The sequence below is a fragment of the Heterodontus francisci genome, chromosome 18, assembly GCF_036365525.1.
Source record: "Heterodontus francisci isolate sHetFra1 chromosome 18, sHetFra1.hap1, whole genome shotgun sequence".
Classification (NCBI taxonomy): domain Eukaryota; kingdom Metazoa; phylum Chordata; class Chondrichthyes; order Heterodontiformes; family Heterodontidae; genus Heterodontus; species Heterodontus francisci.
This window is the reverse complement of record NC_090388.1, coordinates 50,105,567-50,122,546: the sequence shown is the minus strand read 5'-3', so window position 1 is coordinate 50,122,546 and position 16,980 is coordinate 50,105,567. Positions and strand designations below refer to the sequence as shown.

Below are 16,980 nucleotides of genomic sequence, written 5' to 3'. Positions count from 1 at the left end.
GATTGATTTGGTGGGTGGAACCTGGCACACTCAGGATGTGTGGATGACTAGAATGGGTGGCACACGTTCGACTACCAACATTTGGTGGCGGCAGTGGCAAAAATAGCGGAAGGTAAGGGTGTGATGTGAGGTACTTAATAGTATTCCATTATGCAGACAAGGATATAATTGGTAATACCTCTAGACCAATTTAACATATTGGGATCAATGCAATCTTGCCTCAAGTGCATGGAAGCCAAAATGCTTCAATGTTACACCACTCTAAATTACTCCCACTACTTATATAATCAGTGAGACACCTCCCACACTTCACAATTTGTTCAGACTTAGCCCAAGTACGGAAGGGCAAAATCTATAATATACTACTAATGTACACTATTCAATAAACTCTTAAATGTCTATTGTCAGGCTATGTTGAAATCCCAGTGACAAATGTTTATATGAGATTTTATAGCCATTGTGAGATTTGGTTTGTGGTAACCCTAGCTGGAAAGATTTTTTTCTGTGAGGGATGGGATGGGATTGATGGGAGGTAAAGTCTTTGGTGAAAGAATCACTAGAAATCCTGTACTTAAAGAAGTACTGTTGCAATGAAGATACTAATTTCACTGCAAATGTTTTGCTGGTCTCTGCTAGTTTATTTATAATGTAATATCTTTCCGGATGACCGGTGAAGTCCTCACTGCAGATAGCAATGATAAAACAGAGATTGAAAATAACAAATACCCGCATGATTAAAAAAACAATACAGTATGGCTACAGAACATAGTGACTCATGGCTACAATTCAGGTAAAGTTATTTTTATTGGCATTCATCACAGTACAGCAGCCTTTTACCAATTAAAGCAGGCAGCGTACCCCTTTCAGGTCAGTACAGTGTCACAATGAGCTGCTTATATTTATATTACATGTCTGAGGCACAGATTGTGTTCTTTTGATTAAGGTGCATTAATAGAATCTGGAGCATTTACAAGTAGGTTAATATGAAATATTTACATATACTGCAAGCTGGAAAAAACTGTTGTTCATAATTTACAACTATTGTTGCTGTTGCATGATCTATTGACTCAGCTGTGGGGATGTTTGACCACCAAACTTATAGTTGTTGCATATTCAGGTCTTCATGGACTCAAAAATAAGGAGTTTGAGTAGTACACTAATAGGCCACTTGTTGGGATGTAAAGCAGGAGCAGATTACAATTCTCAAAATACACAGAGTCAATAGTGCCCTTCAACAAACAGACAATTTCTATTGGTTAAGCACAGAGATCAATTCATGTGGTTTTATGATGTGTGGCAGCAGTGGGGAGCAAGGCAGCAGCCAATGGCCTTGCCACCCAGTTAATGCAACCAATAACTAATAATACAAAGTGGTTTTGATCCTGTTGTCACTATCTTGATCACGTCACAAAGACCTAAAAAAAAAATCACTACCAAAGCATTGTATTGAAGGAGGCTCCAAACAGCAGAGGACATATGGAAAGAGATGAAAAAATTGCAGGGATCATAAACTGTCCTGTCAATGAATTATTTCTACTAGTATCCTTTTCATGGAATCACCTTGGCAAGAAACTAAATATTCCCTTTAACCAGTTGTCTCATCAAACATTTTAAAAAGCCTTCTGGAAAAGTGCAGCTCATTGTTTGATTGCACAGCACATTCCTAGTCCCCACTGCATAGAAAAAAGTTTTCACAGGATTGAACACTGGAAAATGCACAAAGAATCAGCTGGTTCAATCTTCAGTGAACACTCCCACTACTGGCCGTGCAGGGAAAATCATTCTTCCCGCGGATTTGAAGCTGCCTCTTGATGCACAGCTAAAGGTTTCGTCAGAAAGGAAGGAACAGAAGTGAAAACTTCTGGTCCATGTTAAAGCAGCATATTACAGAGGAGCAGAAGCAGGATACCTGACCTGACATATTAACCAAGGAATGGAATGTCACACTAGATAAGCGAGGGGATGGGTGAACAGTTTTTACAAAAATATTTTACTCCACAAAATAGCCTGCACACAGCAAAATATGAGATATTTAAGTCAAATAAGGATAACTCACATTCCTCAGACCTTGCTCTAAAGAAGTCAGATCAGAATGTAACCACAAAAGGGTTGCAGTTTTACTGATAAGTTTTAAGGAGCCAGGGAGATTAAAAAGAAAGTAGGACCAATGCCATGCAGTATTGGTTATAGAAACAGCAAGATAAAGTATGGGAATACATGGCTGGAGAAATGGTGCAGGAGGGAGGGCTTCAGCATCCTGGAGCATTGGGACCAGTTCTGGGGCAGGAGGCACCTACACAAAGTGGACAGGTTGCATCTGATCAGGGCTGGGCCAATGTCTTCACAGCAAGGTTAACTAGTGCTGTGGGGTAGGGTTTAAACTACTTGGGCAGGGAGAAGGAAACCAGGACGAAGAGTTCGAGAAAAGAAACCATGTGCATAGAGGACTGGGAGAGACAAACAGCATTAGAATAAAGTGTAATCCAGAAAAAAAGAGGACTCAAACAGGAAAGAAAGGCAAAGCAGACTAAAGTGGGTTTACAGTGATGTGCATAAATGCATGGAGGGTGTCAAATGATAAGGCTGGTGAGCTGCAAGCACAAGTTGTCACCTGGGGATGTGATAAGAGTGGCAATAATAGATGCCTTGTTCAAGTAAGGACAGGAATGGGAAATTAACATTCTAGCAACATTGTGTTCAGGAGGGATAAGGAAAGGGAAAAAATAAGGGACGGTGAAAACAGTATTGATAATAGATACCATTATAGCTCTGGAAAGGGATTCTTTACTAGAGGGTTTAATAAGAGAATTTATTTGGTTCAAGTTAAGGGGCAGAAGAGGAGCTGGGTATATAGTGTAGACTACCAAATAGTGGAAAAGAGATAGAACAGTAAATCTGCAAGCAAATTTCAGAAAAGGGCAAAAGCATTAGGGTAGTGATAGTTGGGAACTTCAATTATCATAGTACAGATTAGGAAAATAAAATCAGTGTAATGGGCAAGGAAGGGAAGGAATTTCTAAAATGTGTACAGAAGGGTTCTGATGAAAGGTCCACAACCTGAAATGCTAACTGTTTCTTTCTCCACAGATGCTGCCAGACTGGATATTTCCAGCATTTTCTGTTTTCATTGCAGATTTCCAGCATCCACAGTATTTTGCTTTTGAATCAAAAGTAGATACTCAATTGGAAGAGGACTAATTTCAGTGAGCTGGCTCAGGTAATTGGAATCAAATATTAGTAGGTAAAACAGTAAATGAGCAATGGGATGCCTTTAAGGAGGTGGTACAGGAAAGACACCTCATGAGGGAGAAAGGAAGGGCATCCAAGGCAATGACTAAAGAAATTGTGATTAAAATGTAATGAGAAAGGAGGCTTATGATGAGCATCAGGTTCACAATACAGTACAGAATCAAGTGGAATGCAAAAAGTGCAGAGGAGAACTGAAAAAGGAAATAACAGGAGCAAAAAAAGTGTATGGAATATAGATTGCTTCAGCTGTACAAAGCTCTAGTTAGACCTCAGTTAAGAGTCCTGTGAATAGTTCTGGGCACCACACCTTAGGAGGGATATATTGGACTTGGAGGAAGGGCAGCGTAAATATACCTGAATGATAGCAGGACTCGAAGGGTTAAATGACAAGAGGAGATTAAACAAATTAGAGTTGTATTCCCTGGAATTTAGGAGGGTAAGGGGCGATTTCATCAATATTTTTAAGATATTAAGGGGAACAAATAGGGTAGATAGACAGAAACTATTTCTGCTGTTTGGGGAGTCTACGACTAGGGGAATAGCCTAAAAAAAGATACAGACTTCCCAGAAGTGATATTAGGAAACACTACATTACAATACATAAAGGGTGGTAGAAGTTTCAAACTCTGTTCTGCAAATGGCAATTGATGCTGGATCATTAATTAATTTTAAATCAGAGATTGATAGATTTTTGCCAACCATAGGTGTTAAGGGCTATGGGGCAAAGGCAGGTATATGGAGTTAGATTGCAGATCAGCCATGATTTCATTGAATATCAAAACAGGCTCAAGGGGCTAAATCACCTATGCCTGTTCCTATGGGAAAAAATTAAACAGGAAACATAAAAGGGAACACTAATTCTTTTATAAACATACAAGAGTAAAAAGTTAGAAATAGGAAGGGAAGAGCTGACCAGGGATCAAAAAGGAAATCTTCCTGCGGAGGCAGAGGGCATGCTCGAGGTACTGACTGAACACTTTGCATTTGTCTTCACTAAAGAGGATGCTGCCAATGTGTCAGCAAGAAAGGAGGGAGTAGAGAAATTGGATAAAAGCAAAGAGGAGTTACGTAAAAGATTGGCAGAACTCAAAGTAGAAAAGTCACCTGGTCCAGATGAGATGCATTCTAGGTTGTGGAGGGAAATACAAGTTCAAAAAAGGAGAGATAAATCTGGCAACTGCAGGCCAGTCAGCTATTCCACATACCATAATCTGTGACAGAATGATTTTCAACTGGAAAAACAGGGGTTAATGACAGTCAACGCCAATTTGCTAAAGACAGGTCATGTCTGACAAACTTGATTGAGTTCTTTAATGAAACAATGGAGAGTAGCTGATGAGGGTAGTGCCATTGATGTGTCCCAAAGAGCCTCATTCCTGCACCAGGATGCCAAACCACTAAACTAATTTCAGTGAAACATCATCTACTGTTCCTCATGCAACAGAGCAGGGGCTGGACCCTTAGCACAGGCTGTGAGATGGCGGGCAAGAGCTATGCTGGTTGACGAACAATGAAATGCCTTAGCTGAGATAGAGAATTTTCCTTTTGGCCAAGGTAAGAAGTCAAGGACAGGTAGTTTAGAAGCACAAGACTGCAGGCCAAGATTCTCAATCAGCCCAAATCTCCGGTACAATGTAGCTACCAGTCCACATCTCAAAGCTTATTTCTAGCTGCTACTGTATAGTGCTGCATCACAGTATCCTAAGTTACTAGCCCTAGTTAAAATATTTCACAGAAAAGGACTGTTTACATTCAGTTTAATCTGGAATACATCATATATTTAAAACACCAAAATTGAATGTTGCATATTCAAGCCAGTGCTTCAAATATTGCTACAAGATCACTTGCATACTACATAGCAGTGCACAGAACAACTTGGTTTCACTGGGGAGGAAGAGATGGACTTGGTCTTGTGAGCAAATATTGGATAATCAAAAATTGAAAGCTAATACAGACACAAAATGTTGCTTTTCTCCATCGAGAAAACAAACCACAAATAATAGAAATCTGAAAGAATAGAAAATCTGGAAATATACACTAGCTCTGTCAGTTCTGATCATGGGTCTACACTGAAAATGTTAACTAGTCAGATACTGATTTCTAGTATTTTCTGTTGATACTACAAAAACTCTGGGGGCTGGAGCTGAATGCTACCAGCTACAGGATGCAGTACAACTATTAATGTCAATCTCTGAGGTACATCAAAGACAGACAACTCACACAGACACTGATCAACTATGACTTGCCCTCATTAACCCAAATCTTACAAACTAGACATGCTTCAGTTAAGATCAGACCTTCACTGAAACCAAGGACATTTCCCCTTTCCCACCCTATGCATTACAAAGCTTCCATTCCTCTTCATATCTTTCTCTTACATTTTTAAAGATTTATTTACATGCACAATATACAAAAGTTTTTATCATCCCCTGAGAAGACACCAAGAATCAACAAAGTCTACAGTCACAATCAAAGAATCTGATAAAGATTGGCAGAAATGCAGTGCAAGGGAGATCTCAAGGCCTTTTGAAAGTGGCCCAAAGTCCTGTGTCCATGAAGGCAAAGCAGCATCAAACATAGCACACACACACACACACACACATCGAAATCATTATATTGTATGGCAGGTTCACACAGACACATGCAAAAGATTGTACACAGGTAACAATGAACAGTGATTAATCTAGTTACAGTAAGCATAGTCCAGGTGGGTGAGGAACTAAGTACCTACAAATACAGACATTAGGAACTGATGACTTCAAACGAAAACTGAAATTTTGTCCAAAGGTTAGGTGTGGGTAGAATTTTTTCTAATTTTGTCTCAACAGTTGCACCAGCTTGAATTTGAAATGATCCTATCACCAGGGAGAAATCATTTAAGCAGCAAGACCCCCCCCCCTCCCCCTCCCTATCCCACAAACTGATCTATCTCAGTTCTGGGATTAGTGCTGACCAGCTCATATTCCCGAGTTCATAGTCATCATCCTCCAGGCCAGTGAAGCTAATGTCCAGAAATATTTTGCTGAGACTGTCGTTGAGGGTGTCCAAGACCAAGCCTTCAGTCAGGGACCTGTTTACTGTAGGGTTACAGTTTGCATTTACCTGAAGTTCTCGGGAACATCTTCTGGATTTGTCCTCTGAAAGAGGGGAGGAGCTTGCATCAGGCACAAGATCCTTAACTGGTGAGTTCAAGAGCTCACGCGGTGACTCGAAGAGAGCGAAGTCCTTAAATGGCGTACTACTAAAACTCAAGTATCCTGTGTTGTTACGCAAGGGTGTTAAGAAGGAACCACATGGCGTCCTCACAGGACTGAACTCAAATAGGCTGTCATCTTTTTTCAAAGGAGTCAGTGCAATCTTCCAGCTGTTGGCTACAGTGACTGGAGAACTCCCACTGGTGCCTTTGCTGGGGGTGGAGGAAGCAGGCAGATCACGTGGCTTCTCTTTAATGGGTGTTTTGAAGTTATAATCTATGGTGGTGCTGGCAGAATCTGAGCATTGCTCCAGGGTTCTAGATTCTTGAAATGCTGACAAGTCAGAGGCAAAACCCAAATCTAATCTGGTCTCTGCCATAGGCTCACTGGCTTCTGGAAACAGGATAACTGGCTCCTCAACAGGCTGAAGGACATGCCTCTGCTTTCGCCTGGAACTGCTCTCCTTGGATGCCCCGCAGAGTTTTGCTGCTGCAGAATTTTCATTCACGTCACTAACTGGAGGGATTGCCTGAATCAGCAGTGGTTTCTCAGAGTTCTTTATTGTGGTCACATGATGATTACAACTCAGAGTCTCATTTGGTACCTTAAAAAAAAATCAGACCAAATACTTTGAAAGCATTCATATTGAAAGATAGCATTGGAATTTTCCTCTATCATCTTGCTTTTATATATCGTCTTTAATGTGTAAAAACATCTCCGGGCTCTTCAAAGGTGTAATCAGACAAAAATGAATGTTGAGCCAGAGATAGAGATATTGGGGGGAGGGGGTGAGGTAACCATAAGCTTGGTGCAGAAGGAGGGGAGAGAGAATTTCATAGGGTGGGGACTAGATGGCTGAAGGCACAGCTACCAATGGTGAGACAAAGGGAAAGAATGCAGCATAAGAGGCAAGGATCGGAAGAATGCCGAGTTCAGGGAGATTAGAGATAGGGAGAGGCAAGGCCATCAAGGGATTTAAATACAAAGATAAGAATTTTAAATCTCACATGTTGTGGGACAGAGAGCCAATATAGCTCATTAATGAAAATAGTGATGGGTGAAAGGGATTTGACACAGAATGGGATATGGACAGCAAATTTTCGGAATGTAGAGGGTAGGAGGACGACCAGTTGAGTTTGGAGTATCAAAGGCATGGATGAGAATATCAGAAAACAGACAGGTTGAGGCAGGTGATATTATGGAGGTGGAAACAGGCTTTATTTGTGACAACGAGGACATAGGGTTGGAAACGCAGCTCAGCGTCAAATAGGATGCGAAAGTTGTGAATAGTCTGGTTCACCCTGAGAGTCGTCAGAAATTGGGAATGGAATTGATGGCACAGGTATGAGGCTTGTGGTGGGGCCAAACACAATGGCTTCGGTCTTCCTAATGTTTAACTTGGGGAAATTGTGGCTCATTCAAGGCTGAATGTCAGACAATCAGTCTGACAGCACAAACAGTGGAGCGGTTGAGAGAAAGATGATTGAGGGGTAGATCTGGATGTTGTCAGCATACATGTAGAAGCTGACCCCATATCTGTGGATGATGTCACCACAGGGCAGCATGCAGATGAGGAAGAGGAGAGGGCCAAGGATAGGTTCAAATGGGACTCGAGTATGGGCCGGGGCAGGGAGACAAGCCATTGCTGAAAATGCTCTGATTGCAGGATTAAATCTAATTTTCTCTTAGTTCCCTAACTAAGAAGATAATGATCTTCCAGGCCTTTTACATAGTACTATTACACAGTACTTACAGTACAGAAACAGACCATTCTGCTCAACTAGCCCATGTCGATGTCTGTGCTCCACATAAGCCTTCTCCTATCCCATCAACATATTCTTCTATTTCTTTCTTCGTGTGTCTAGTTTACCCTTAAATGCATCTATGCTAGTCACCTCAACTACTCCTTGTGGTAGCAAGTTCTCCATTCTGACCATTCTCTGATCTATCTTTGACCTTTGGCAGCAGTACGAGTGATAGAGAGTCAGCAGCCTTTCAGCATTGACTTCAATAGAAATAAAAATTGGGAGAGGTATATAAAACAAGCTGCTGGCTCACTATCACCCGTTTTACCCTATTGCGACTGCATTGCGAAGAGGAGGAAATATCTGGATCAAGGTTCTCGTACTGCTGCCCATTGTAACAAAACAGGAGTGCACAATCCACACTCTGGGTTGGATTTGATATTGGAGGCAGGGCTCCTGGCACTGGGCCAAAAAGGCAGGGGAAGCTGTCCGGGGGGGGGGGTTCCCAGGGGATAAACTGGTTCCTGGTGGGGTGGTCCACGGAAGAGGGACCCCAACCCAACCCCAACTCCCAAGCCCGCAGGGATGGCGCCTCGTTTTAGAAGGTGTCCTCCCTGAGGCACCATCTGCCACGGGTAAGATCCTAGCGGCGGCGGGAAGAGGCTTTTAATTGGCCATCAATTGGCCTTAAGGACACTTAAGGGCCTCAATTTTGTCTGGGTGGGAAAGGCCATCTTCGACCGATCCCATCACTGGGAAGATTGCTTGGTGACGGGAAGGTGATGGGCCCTCGCCGCCCCCCCAAACGATACTCTGCACACTGCCACCTCCAACCCTGCCTCAGGGAACCATATAAAATCCTGGCCTCTATGTGTAACTCATACCAAGAGATCAGGACAGCATCTAGGCACCAATCTGCTGTGTAACTGAGCAGATGCATGTGCACATTCAATTTCTCTGCACGCTGTCTCCTTGGTCTTGGACAGCTGATCAGGTTGTCAAATCTGAAGGGGGGGGGGGTGGTGATGGGCAGAGAGAAAACAAAGAGGGACTCTGCCTTACCAATCAGAAGGTTGCAGTGCTGCTGCATTGTTCAGTCGTGGGCTTGTACATTACACACTATCGAGCAGTGTTTTTCACATACAGATCACGGACAGACCACAATTACAGCCTGCACATAAGGATGATACAGCATCACCCAGAGGTTGGCACAGTATGCATGCCACCTTGCAGAGCTACAAACAGAAACACTTTATAACATCACAAGCTTCAAGAGCTCAAACAATAACAATGTTACTTGAGCCCAGATATGTGTGGCATCCTTCAAGAACAGTTTTCATACAGAGGGAAATTTCTGGGATAGCTACAGAATGTTGTCATGCAGACCCCCACCTGCCAAGAATGAGGCATATTAATTTTGTCATACGAACATTGATTTTAAACTGTTGTTGGAGTGAAGAAAGGACTTGTTAAAAAATCACCAGACATTTGGCTGAAAAAATATTTGCATACTAACAGACAATGCTTGGAGAGACAAAGGACTATTCCCTGCTCCAATTAACCCCAAATGAATTTTGATCACCAGACACTGAAGCCAAGGAAGTGCATTCCAGGCCCTGCTAAGATGATACAATCCACAGAGTCAGGACTAGTTAAACCAGCTGGTCACATGACTAACCTGCTGGACAACCTAGGGTTTTTGAATTGTGAATTTTGAATTGTGCCACAGAGAAGGAGGCAGAAGACTGTTTGAACTGGAACCTGGAGCAAGGAAGCTTCTCTCTCTCTCTTTCTTCCAAGCCACCAGACCCACGGAAGACACATAAATGTCAAGAGAGAAAAGACTCCGACCTCGAAACAAGTTGAAGTGTGCACTGGGCCCCCACGAATTGCAAGTCTGATTGGCAACCCCAAGACTTCACAGCAAACTAAAAGGACAGTAAAACAGAAATCCATCTATAGCCTCAAACTTTTCCCCTTTATTCTTTTCTACTTTTCTGTCTCTATCTGCGTGCGTGTTTATTATGTATGCATGCTAGCGTGGTCGGTCGCTTATTCGTAGTTGGTAACTGGATTAGAGTTTAAGATTAATAAACTTCTACCTTTCTTGTTTAAAATCTAAAAAAACCTGTCTGAATTGATTTCTTTGCCTTACAATTGGAGCAGGGAACTGAGGGGAAGCTAAAAACATGGTATTTTTAAAATTAAACCCTGTTACGGTTAAAGCAGGCAAAGGCTGAGAGGGAACCCCTGGACCTTCTCACCTGGTCGTAACAATGTTAGCATATTTTTGGAAAATTTGAATTTTCATACAGGTAGGCATCATAGTATAAGCACTGGATGCACAGATGTCAGGCATTATTTATAACAATACAGCAGATGGTATTAGAAAGCTAAATACACGGGCAGCTTGTGGTGCCAACAGTCTATAACATTAAAAGGAAAAAGAATTTCACCTTTGGTGCAATTCGAACACGCTTGCGCTTCCTGGCCAACTCGCTACTGCTTGTGTTGGAGGAAGGATGCCCCTGCATTGTTGGCAGGGCGATGTGAGAGGAAGGCTGTAGGATGAGGGAAGAGGTGACTGGCAGTTGAATGGGCACCAGGTAGGAGTCACTCCGAGGCAACAGCGGCTTCATCTTTCTCAGGTTCACTTCTATGCAAAGAAAAATCAAAACAGTTTATCCGGCAGGCCTATTAAAGCGTGACTCACCACCTCCCCTCTAGTGTTTGATAAAGATTAACATCCTCTTTATATCATATGGAATTTGATGCTAATTCAGCTCTATCAGACAATAAGGCTGGAAGCAGTAACTGAGCTAGACAGTGTGAGGAACTGGCTGGGATTTTACAAGAACCACAGTGCTTCCAACGGTGGACCAGAAGTTGGCGGAACGTCCACTTCCGCCCTTTTTCCCATTTCGCATGCAATTGTACATGCCAATTAAAGGTGCGGCGACAGGAAACGTATGTAATCTAGCAGCGGGGGTGGACTTTCATTGGTGGAACCCACCGTCACTCTGTCAAGCACCATGAGCCACATGTCAATAAAATATTCTGTGGTGCAAACTACAAGGATCAGAAGCCTTTGGAAGCATATGCTGATTGTAGCCACAGAATAAGATTATAATTTGTTCTTGGTTTACCTTCATTTTCAGTTTGCACCCGAGCACTCCCTCCCCCTCAATTTTTTTTGACTGCTCCGTCTGCCAGCCAGTACACTGATTTTGTCCCACAGGACCCCGACGTTGACAGCACACATCCCTCCCTTTAGGACCCTCATGACCATCTGTTTAGTCATGCACACATCAACCCACCACCCCCTGCAACCGCCCACAGTCAGCTTCAGTATCAATAACCACTACACACCCTGAAAACTCCCCTCCTCCCTTGTCTGCTCCTCCACCCACACTGTCCTCCCCTGCTCCTCTCTGCACCCAATCACCTCACCTTGTGTCCTGCCCCTCCAAGCAATCCCTTACGGCTTCTCCGCCATTGCCTCAGAAGATTCGCCCTTGCTGGTGCCAAGCATGGAGTCAAATATCCATTCCAATGTTGGCCTTCCTTGTGCCGATGAGTTCAAGACTTGAAACCACTGACCTCAGACACAACTGCACAAAGCCGACTGGTGTACACCACGTTTAAACGAACGTGAACCAGTTGGCACAGGAATACCAAGCACCGCTAACTTAATCTGGCAGGTAGGACTTAATTGAACTAAGTGTAGGGTAATGAGTATTCATAGTATGGAAATGCATGCAAAGTTGATATCCGCCACCATGCAGGGGGAACCCCGGACCCCTGCAAACACGCCGTTGACTTAGTTGCAATAAAAAAAAAACCCGCTGTCGGAAATCAAAAAAAAACTGACGCCTAATTAAATCACCTCATGCCAGCAAAGCCGCTCTCATAGGTCCCATACAATTCCCCCAATTAGTTGAAATGACATAGTAAAACACTGCTCCCTCTCTATTAATGACTCCATCTGCTTTGATGTGAATTCACCTCTTTCACACTGCTGGGCCCTGCTTTGCTATTTCCTCTCCTACTCAAAGGAGTCTTCACTTTATATATCCTCAACTCCATGGTTGAGATGGATAATGACTGTGCTGGGAATGGCAAATGTAAACCTATATTCCATCACTCCAGTGCATTACTACTGGATTCTAAGGCACAGGACAGATGTTGCTTGCAGTGACCAACAGCCCATGCAGGCAATGCTCATCTTTTCAGGTAGGTTATCTTAACAAAAGTTCTGAGCAGCTTCAAAACTGCTGCTAGGCAGCATACTTAAAGCACAGAGGTTAACAGCAGATGACAAAAACAACACTACGCTGGCATTTAAAAAATTGTTTAAAATGAAAGGCAAGTCAAATTAATACACTCCCTTTAATTATAAATGGTCCTGTTGTTGGGACTCCCTTTAGGTGGGTTACAGAGATTCTTCAAAACTTATCCAGATTTTAATGTCAGAATTTCCCACTTTGTTTGGAATGGACCCAAAAACTGGAGACTGAAGTAGCACATGGGCGAAGGGCATGGTTTACATCCAAAAATCCATACATTGGGCCTAACCTTCATTTCTAAACGGGTGGGCTGACGTCATGCCAGAGGTTAACATTTTAAAAATCTGGAACAGGAACCGAACCCGCTTACTCCAGGTTTTAAGAGTTGGGACGAGGGGTGGGCAGCCAATCCGCTCGTGGGAAGCAGGTTGGTCATTTAAATATTTTAATGAGGCCGAATACCTTCACTTTAATAGCCATTCTATTTTTAACTGTAGACGGCTAGGTTTCCCAGGCCTCGGCAACCTAAAGGAGTCAGTAGGCGCTGAATCCATAAGGTATGTGCCTTTACAGCACTGCTTCTGGGCAACGAGCAGGAGTACTTCCTGCAGGCACAAGCAGCTACCCAGTAAAGCCCCAATGCAGTTTGTCTGCTTCCAACCCACCACCATCACTATCGGAACCCCACCCCCTGCCCACAGCCAGCCTCTTTCCCACCGACAACTAATGGATGTCCAGGACCACCATCGAATCACTTCGACTACAATAAAACCCTTGCCCTTCGTTCAGGACATCCCCTGCCAACCCCTCACTCCTGCCGCGATTCTTTCAGGTTTCCCAACCTCACAACAGCACTCCCGCACAGAACTCGCCTCCAGGATAAAACCCAGACCACTGAGTTCTCAATTACAACTTTGACGACAACTTGGGTTTGAAGGCACATACCTAATTTTTTTTTTAAGAATTTGAAATAGTGAGGAAATGCACCATCTGATGGTCTCATGAATCTCTAAACATGCAAGGCTGCTGTTTGCACAGATTGCCTGTCCAACTCTGGGCTGTTATGCTGCTTTAAGGCATGGGGTGAAATAACACAGAGTCAGCATATGCAAAGATTCCCAACTCTTACGTTGCTGATTGGAAATTCAAATTAGATATATAATTCACATATTGAATAACAACGGATATTCAGGAGTGGAATTTTTTTCTAGGGTGTTCTGATAGCTTATGTATACAGAATGAATATCTAGGAGTGAATTATAGATTGGAATGTAAATGAAGGGTTCAGATGGTTTATAAGTACGCAAAATAATTTCTTTTGGTTGAAATTTAGAGGGGGTAGAAGATTTTCAATATACTGCTACATCAGTGTGCCATATTACACTATCAGGGGTCTGATGTGGAAGAATATTGACACAGAATAGGAAGGAAGGTGCAGTCAAAGTTTATTCAAAAAATCCATTTGTTTGCTTGTCCTATGGAGCCACAAGGAAATCAGCCATCATTCAATCCTAAGTAAATTTACAATGGCAAACTGACTCCTCTTCCTGTAAGCAAATGCTCCTTAAAATAGATTGGTCCATTCGGTAGGGTTTTAGCCCTACACTGGGATGAGGCAAAGCCAGGCAACATGAGGATCAAGTAAAAATAATTCAGTTGTTTAATACAGAACAAACCAGTTCCAATATAAGTGACCCTGGGACAGGCCCGACTTGTCCAAGAATCACTAAATGGAAAGAATTTCATTTTGGAAGGACTCACTATTTATTCATTCTATTGAATATCACTCCCTAGCTAAGACTTGGCAACATGCAGATACCCAACTCCCAGATCTCCCTCAATGGTATTATTAAACATGGGTCGAGGCCAATATCAGACAGTCCCTCCTTTCCAGCAGATGTGTGTGTAGTTGCTGGACATTAAGCTTATAAGAACACACCAAAACAGAAGCAATTCAAAAGCAAGTTCACCTTTAATGGAACTGCTACCTTTTCTCGTACCTGTGCTGATAGTCACATTGTTCTTTGACAGCTCTGTGCTGCCGGTTCGCTTTTGCTGCTAAAATTGAACAGATTAAACAAGAAAATTATTTATTATGTTTTCATAAATGCATAACACCACCCCCCCACCTCAAGATCTGTTTAAATTTCAAATTCCCAACCACTCCATAGTTAAAATCAGACAGGCCAAGTCCAGTAGCAGAAATGATGACCATTTTCAATGTAGAAAACATATGTAGAATGGAGGTACAGGCTCGAATCTAATTAAAGGGTTTTGGATAGTTTAGTGTAATAGATACCCAGAAGGGGGATACAGATACCAAACTGACACCAAAACTATTATACTAAATGACCTGTAATTCTTGGATTTTATGCACAAGTATCTGCTCTCTTCCTGTTGCTTTGCTGTCCCCAAGCTATGTTTTTTTGGAATTACTGATCAGGGCAAGTCAGAGAGGAAATTGGAATCATTGGAACCTATGTTCAGAATGTTTCATGAGCTGTACACAGAGAATGGCGTTAACACGCATCAGTTGAGCAGAATACGATCATGTATCCATCTAGTTAAAGCATAAATTCCTCCCAGAGATTATCAAAGTTTGTGACAGCAGGCGGGGGATCAGCAAGACTTTCAAAAGGTTCCACTGTGCAATGTCCAAATGTGCAGCTTTTTTCCCAATCCCCAGATCTCCTGCTGTATAGGATCCAAAAATTTTCTCTTGCCTAATATTTTTGCTTCTGTAATCCACACTCTCTGCTCCATTTCCTTCCTTTACTCTGGCTCCTTATCATGATATTTTATTTCCTGAATTCCATTTGCTTTCTTGGATTTTTTAACCCATCATTTCCATTCACTTTTTCTTCACCATTTCTCCCCATTCATTTTCTCTTCTCTTTATTCTTTCCCACTCATTTGCAGCCTTGACTCTCTGGTTTTATTGATTCAATCAGATGCCATTCTTGATTTTCAGAGAAGCCAGAGTCAAAAGTCACAATTAAAACAACCCTGTTTATGAAGACATCATCTACCTGTAAGGATGGGTAAGCATAGTTCATAGCAACAATAGAACAAAGAGTCCCGTATTTACAAATAAAGTCATTAATGGATACTTATTTTAAGTACTAAATTCTGCAATCAAAGAGAAATAATAACTGAGGTCATAGACATCCCAGTATAAATATCACCAAAAGTAATGTCTCCCTTTCCACTGCCCACCTACATCAGTTGGTTAAAATAAAAATCAACACAAAGACGTGACAAGATGCCATCAAGAGCACATGGGTCTTACTTGTTGACAGACCAGCACAGGCGATGCTTGGTTCCAATGAGTCTGGTCAGTTGGGCTGTAATCCGATGACTGCATGAAACATCGACCAAGAACGAGAGGTGTTGAAGGTTAAAATACAAGTTAAAAAAAATGCTGACATCATTCTGCAATGGGGTGCATTTCAGCAATTGGGCATTTTTTTTACTGAGTTCAATGAATGTAGCATGTTACTCAACTAGCCCCTCCTATAATGAGCATCAAAAATAACATAAAAAAACCTTTCAAGTCCTCAGGACATCCTGACTGGTGCACAGCCCTGAATTTCCTTTGCAGTGTAGTCACTGTTATTTTGTAGGCAAATGAAAAAATTTATGAAAATAGTTCCAGTGATGAGGGACTTCATTGCAAGGATAGACTGGAGAGGTTTTCCTTCGAGAAGGTTGAAAGGAGATTTGATAGAAGTGTTCAAAATCATGAGGGGTATGGACAGAGTTGAGAGAGAAACTGTTCCCATTGGCAGAAGGGGACATCGATTTAAGGTGATTGGCAAAAGAACCAATGATGACATGAGGAAAAAACTTTTTCTTATACAGCAAGTGGTTAGGATCTGGAAAGCATTTCCTGAAAGTGCGATGAAGGCAGATACAATCGGGGCTTTCAAAGAGGGACTGGATAAGCAACTGAAGAGGAAACATTTTCAGGGCTATGCAGAAAGTTTGGGAGAGTGAAAGTAGCTGAGTTGCTCTTGGAGAGAGCCGGCATGGACACAACGGGTTGATTGGCCTCCTTCTGCGCTGTAACCTTGCTATGAGTCAGCCTGCTTCGATCACGAAATATTCACGTAAAGTCGCTCTGATAGCAAATCTGGAATATTTAAATTGCAGAAATATGGAGTGCAGCTGATAGAACAGGAACATGGACGGAGTAACCTAGTTTATCAATAGCACTGAATGATCACCATTACAGGTCTTATTAATATAACATGTACATAATTAGAAATAGCTGTATCGATTCAATCATGTGCTAGTCTTGATTCTGAAAGGCCACAGTCAAAAGACACAATTAAAACAACCCTGGTTATGAAGACATCATTTACCTGTAAGGATGGGTAAGCATAGTTCGCAGCAACAGTAGTCAGAGTTCAGAGTTTACAAATAAATTAATTAATAGATACTCATTTTAAGTATAGACCATCAAGAATTTTCCTTCTAATAGGTACAATGCAATTTGTCCTGGTC

The 16,980-nt window shown here is 42.2% G+C and overlaps 1 protein-coding gene across 2 annotated transcripts in view; it reads right to left on the bottom strand.

Moving 5' to 3' along the window:
• Positions 1 to 794: 794 nt before the first annotated feature.
• foxm1 (forkhead box M1) overlaps positions 795 to 16,980 on the bottom strand; it is a 33,252-nt gene continuing 17,066 nt past the window's right edge. Inside the window, exons 6-9 of one of the 2 annotated variants that reach the window (XM_068050691.1) lie at positions 15,764 to 15,832; positions 14,445 to 14,532; positions 10,645 to 10,844; positions 795 to 7,047 (exon numbers count right to left, since the gene is read on the bottom strand). In XM_068050691.1, coding sequence (XP_067906792.1) covers positions 6,175 to 7,047; positions 10,645 to 10,844; positions 14,445 to 14,532; positions 15,764 to 15,832 — 1,230 coding nt within the window. In that variant the 3' untranslated portion in view covers positions 795 to 6,174. The remainder of the gene's footprint in view (positions 7,048 to 10,644; positions 10,845 to 14,444; positions 14,533 to 15,763; positions 15,833 to 16,980) is intronic. The other variant, XM_068050692.1, reaches the window with a different exon arrangement.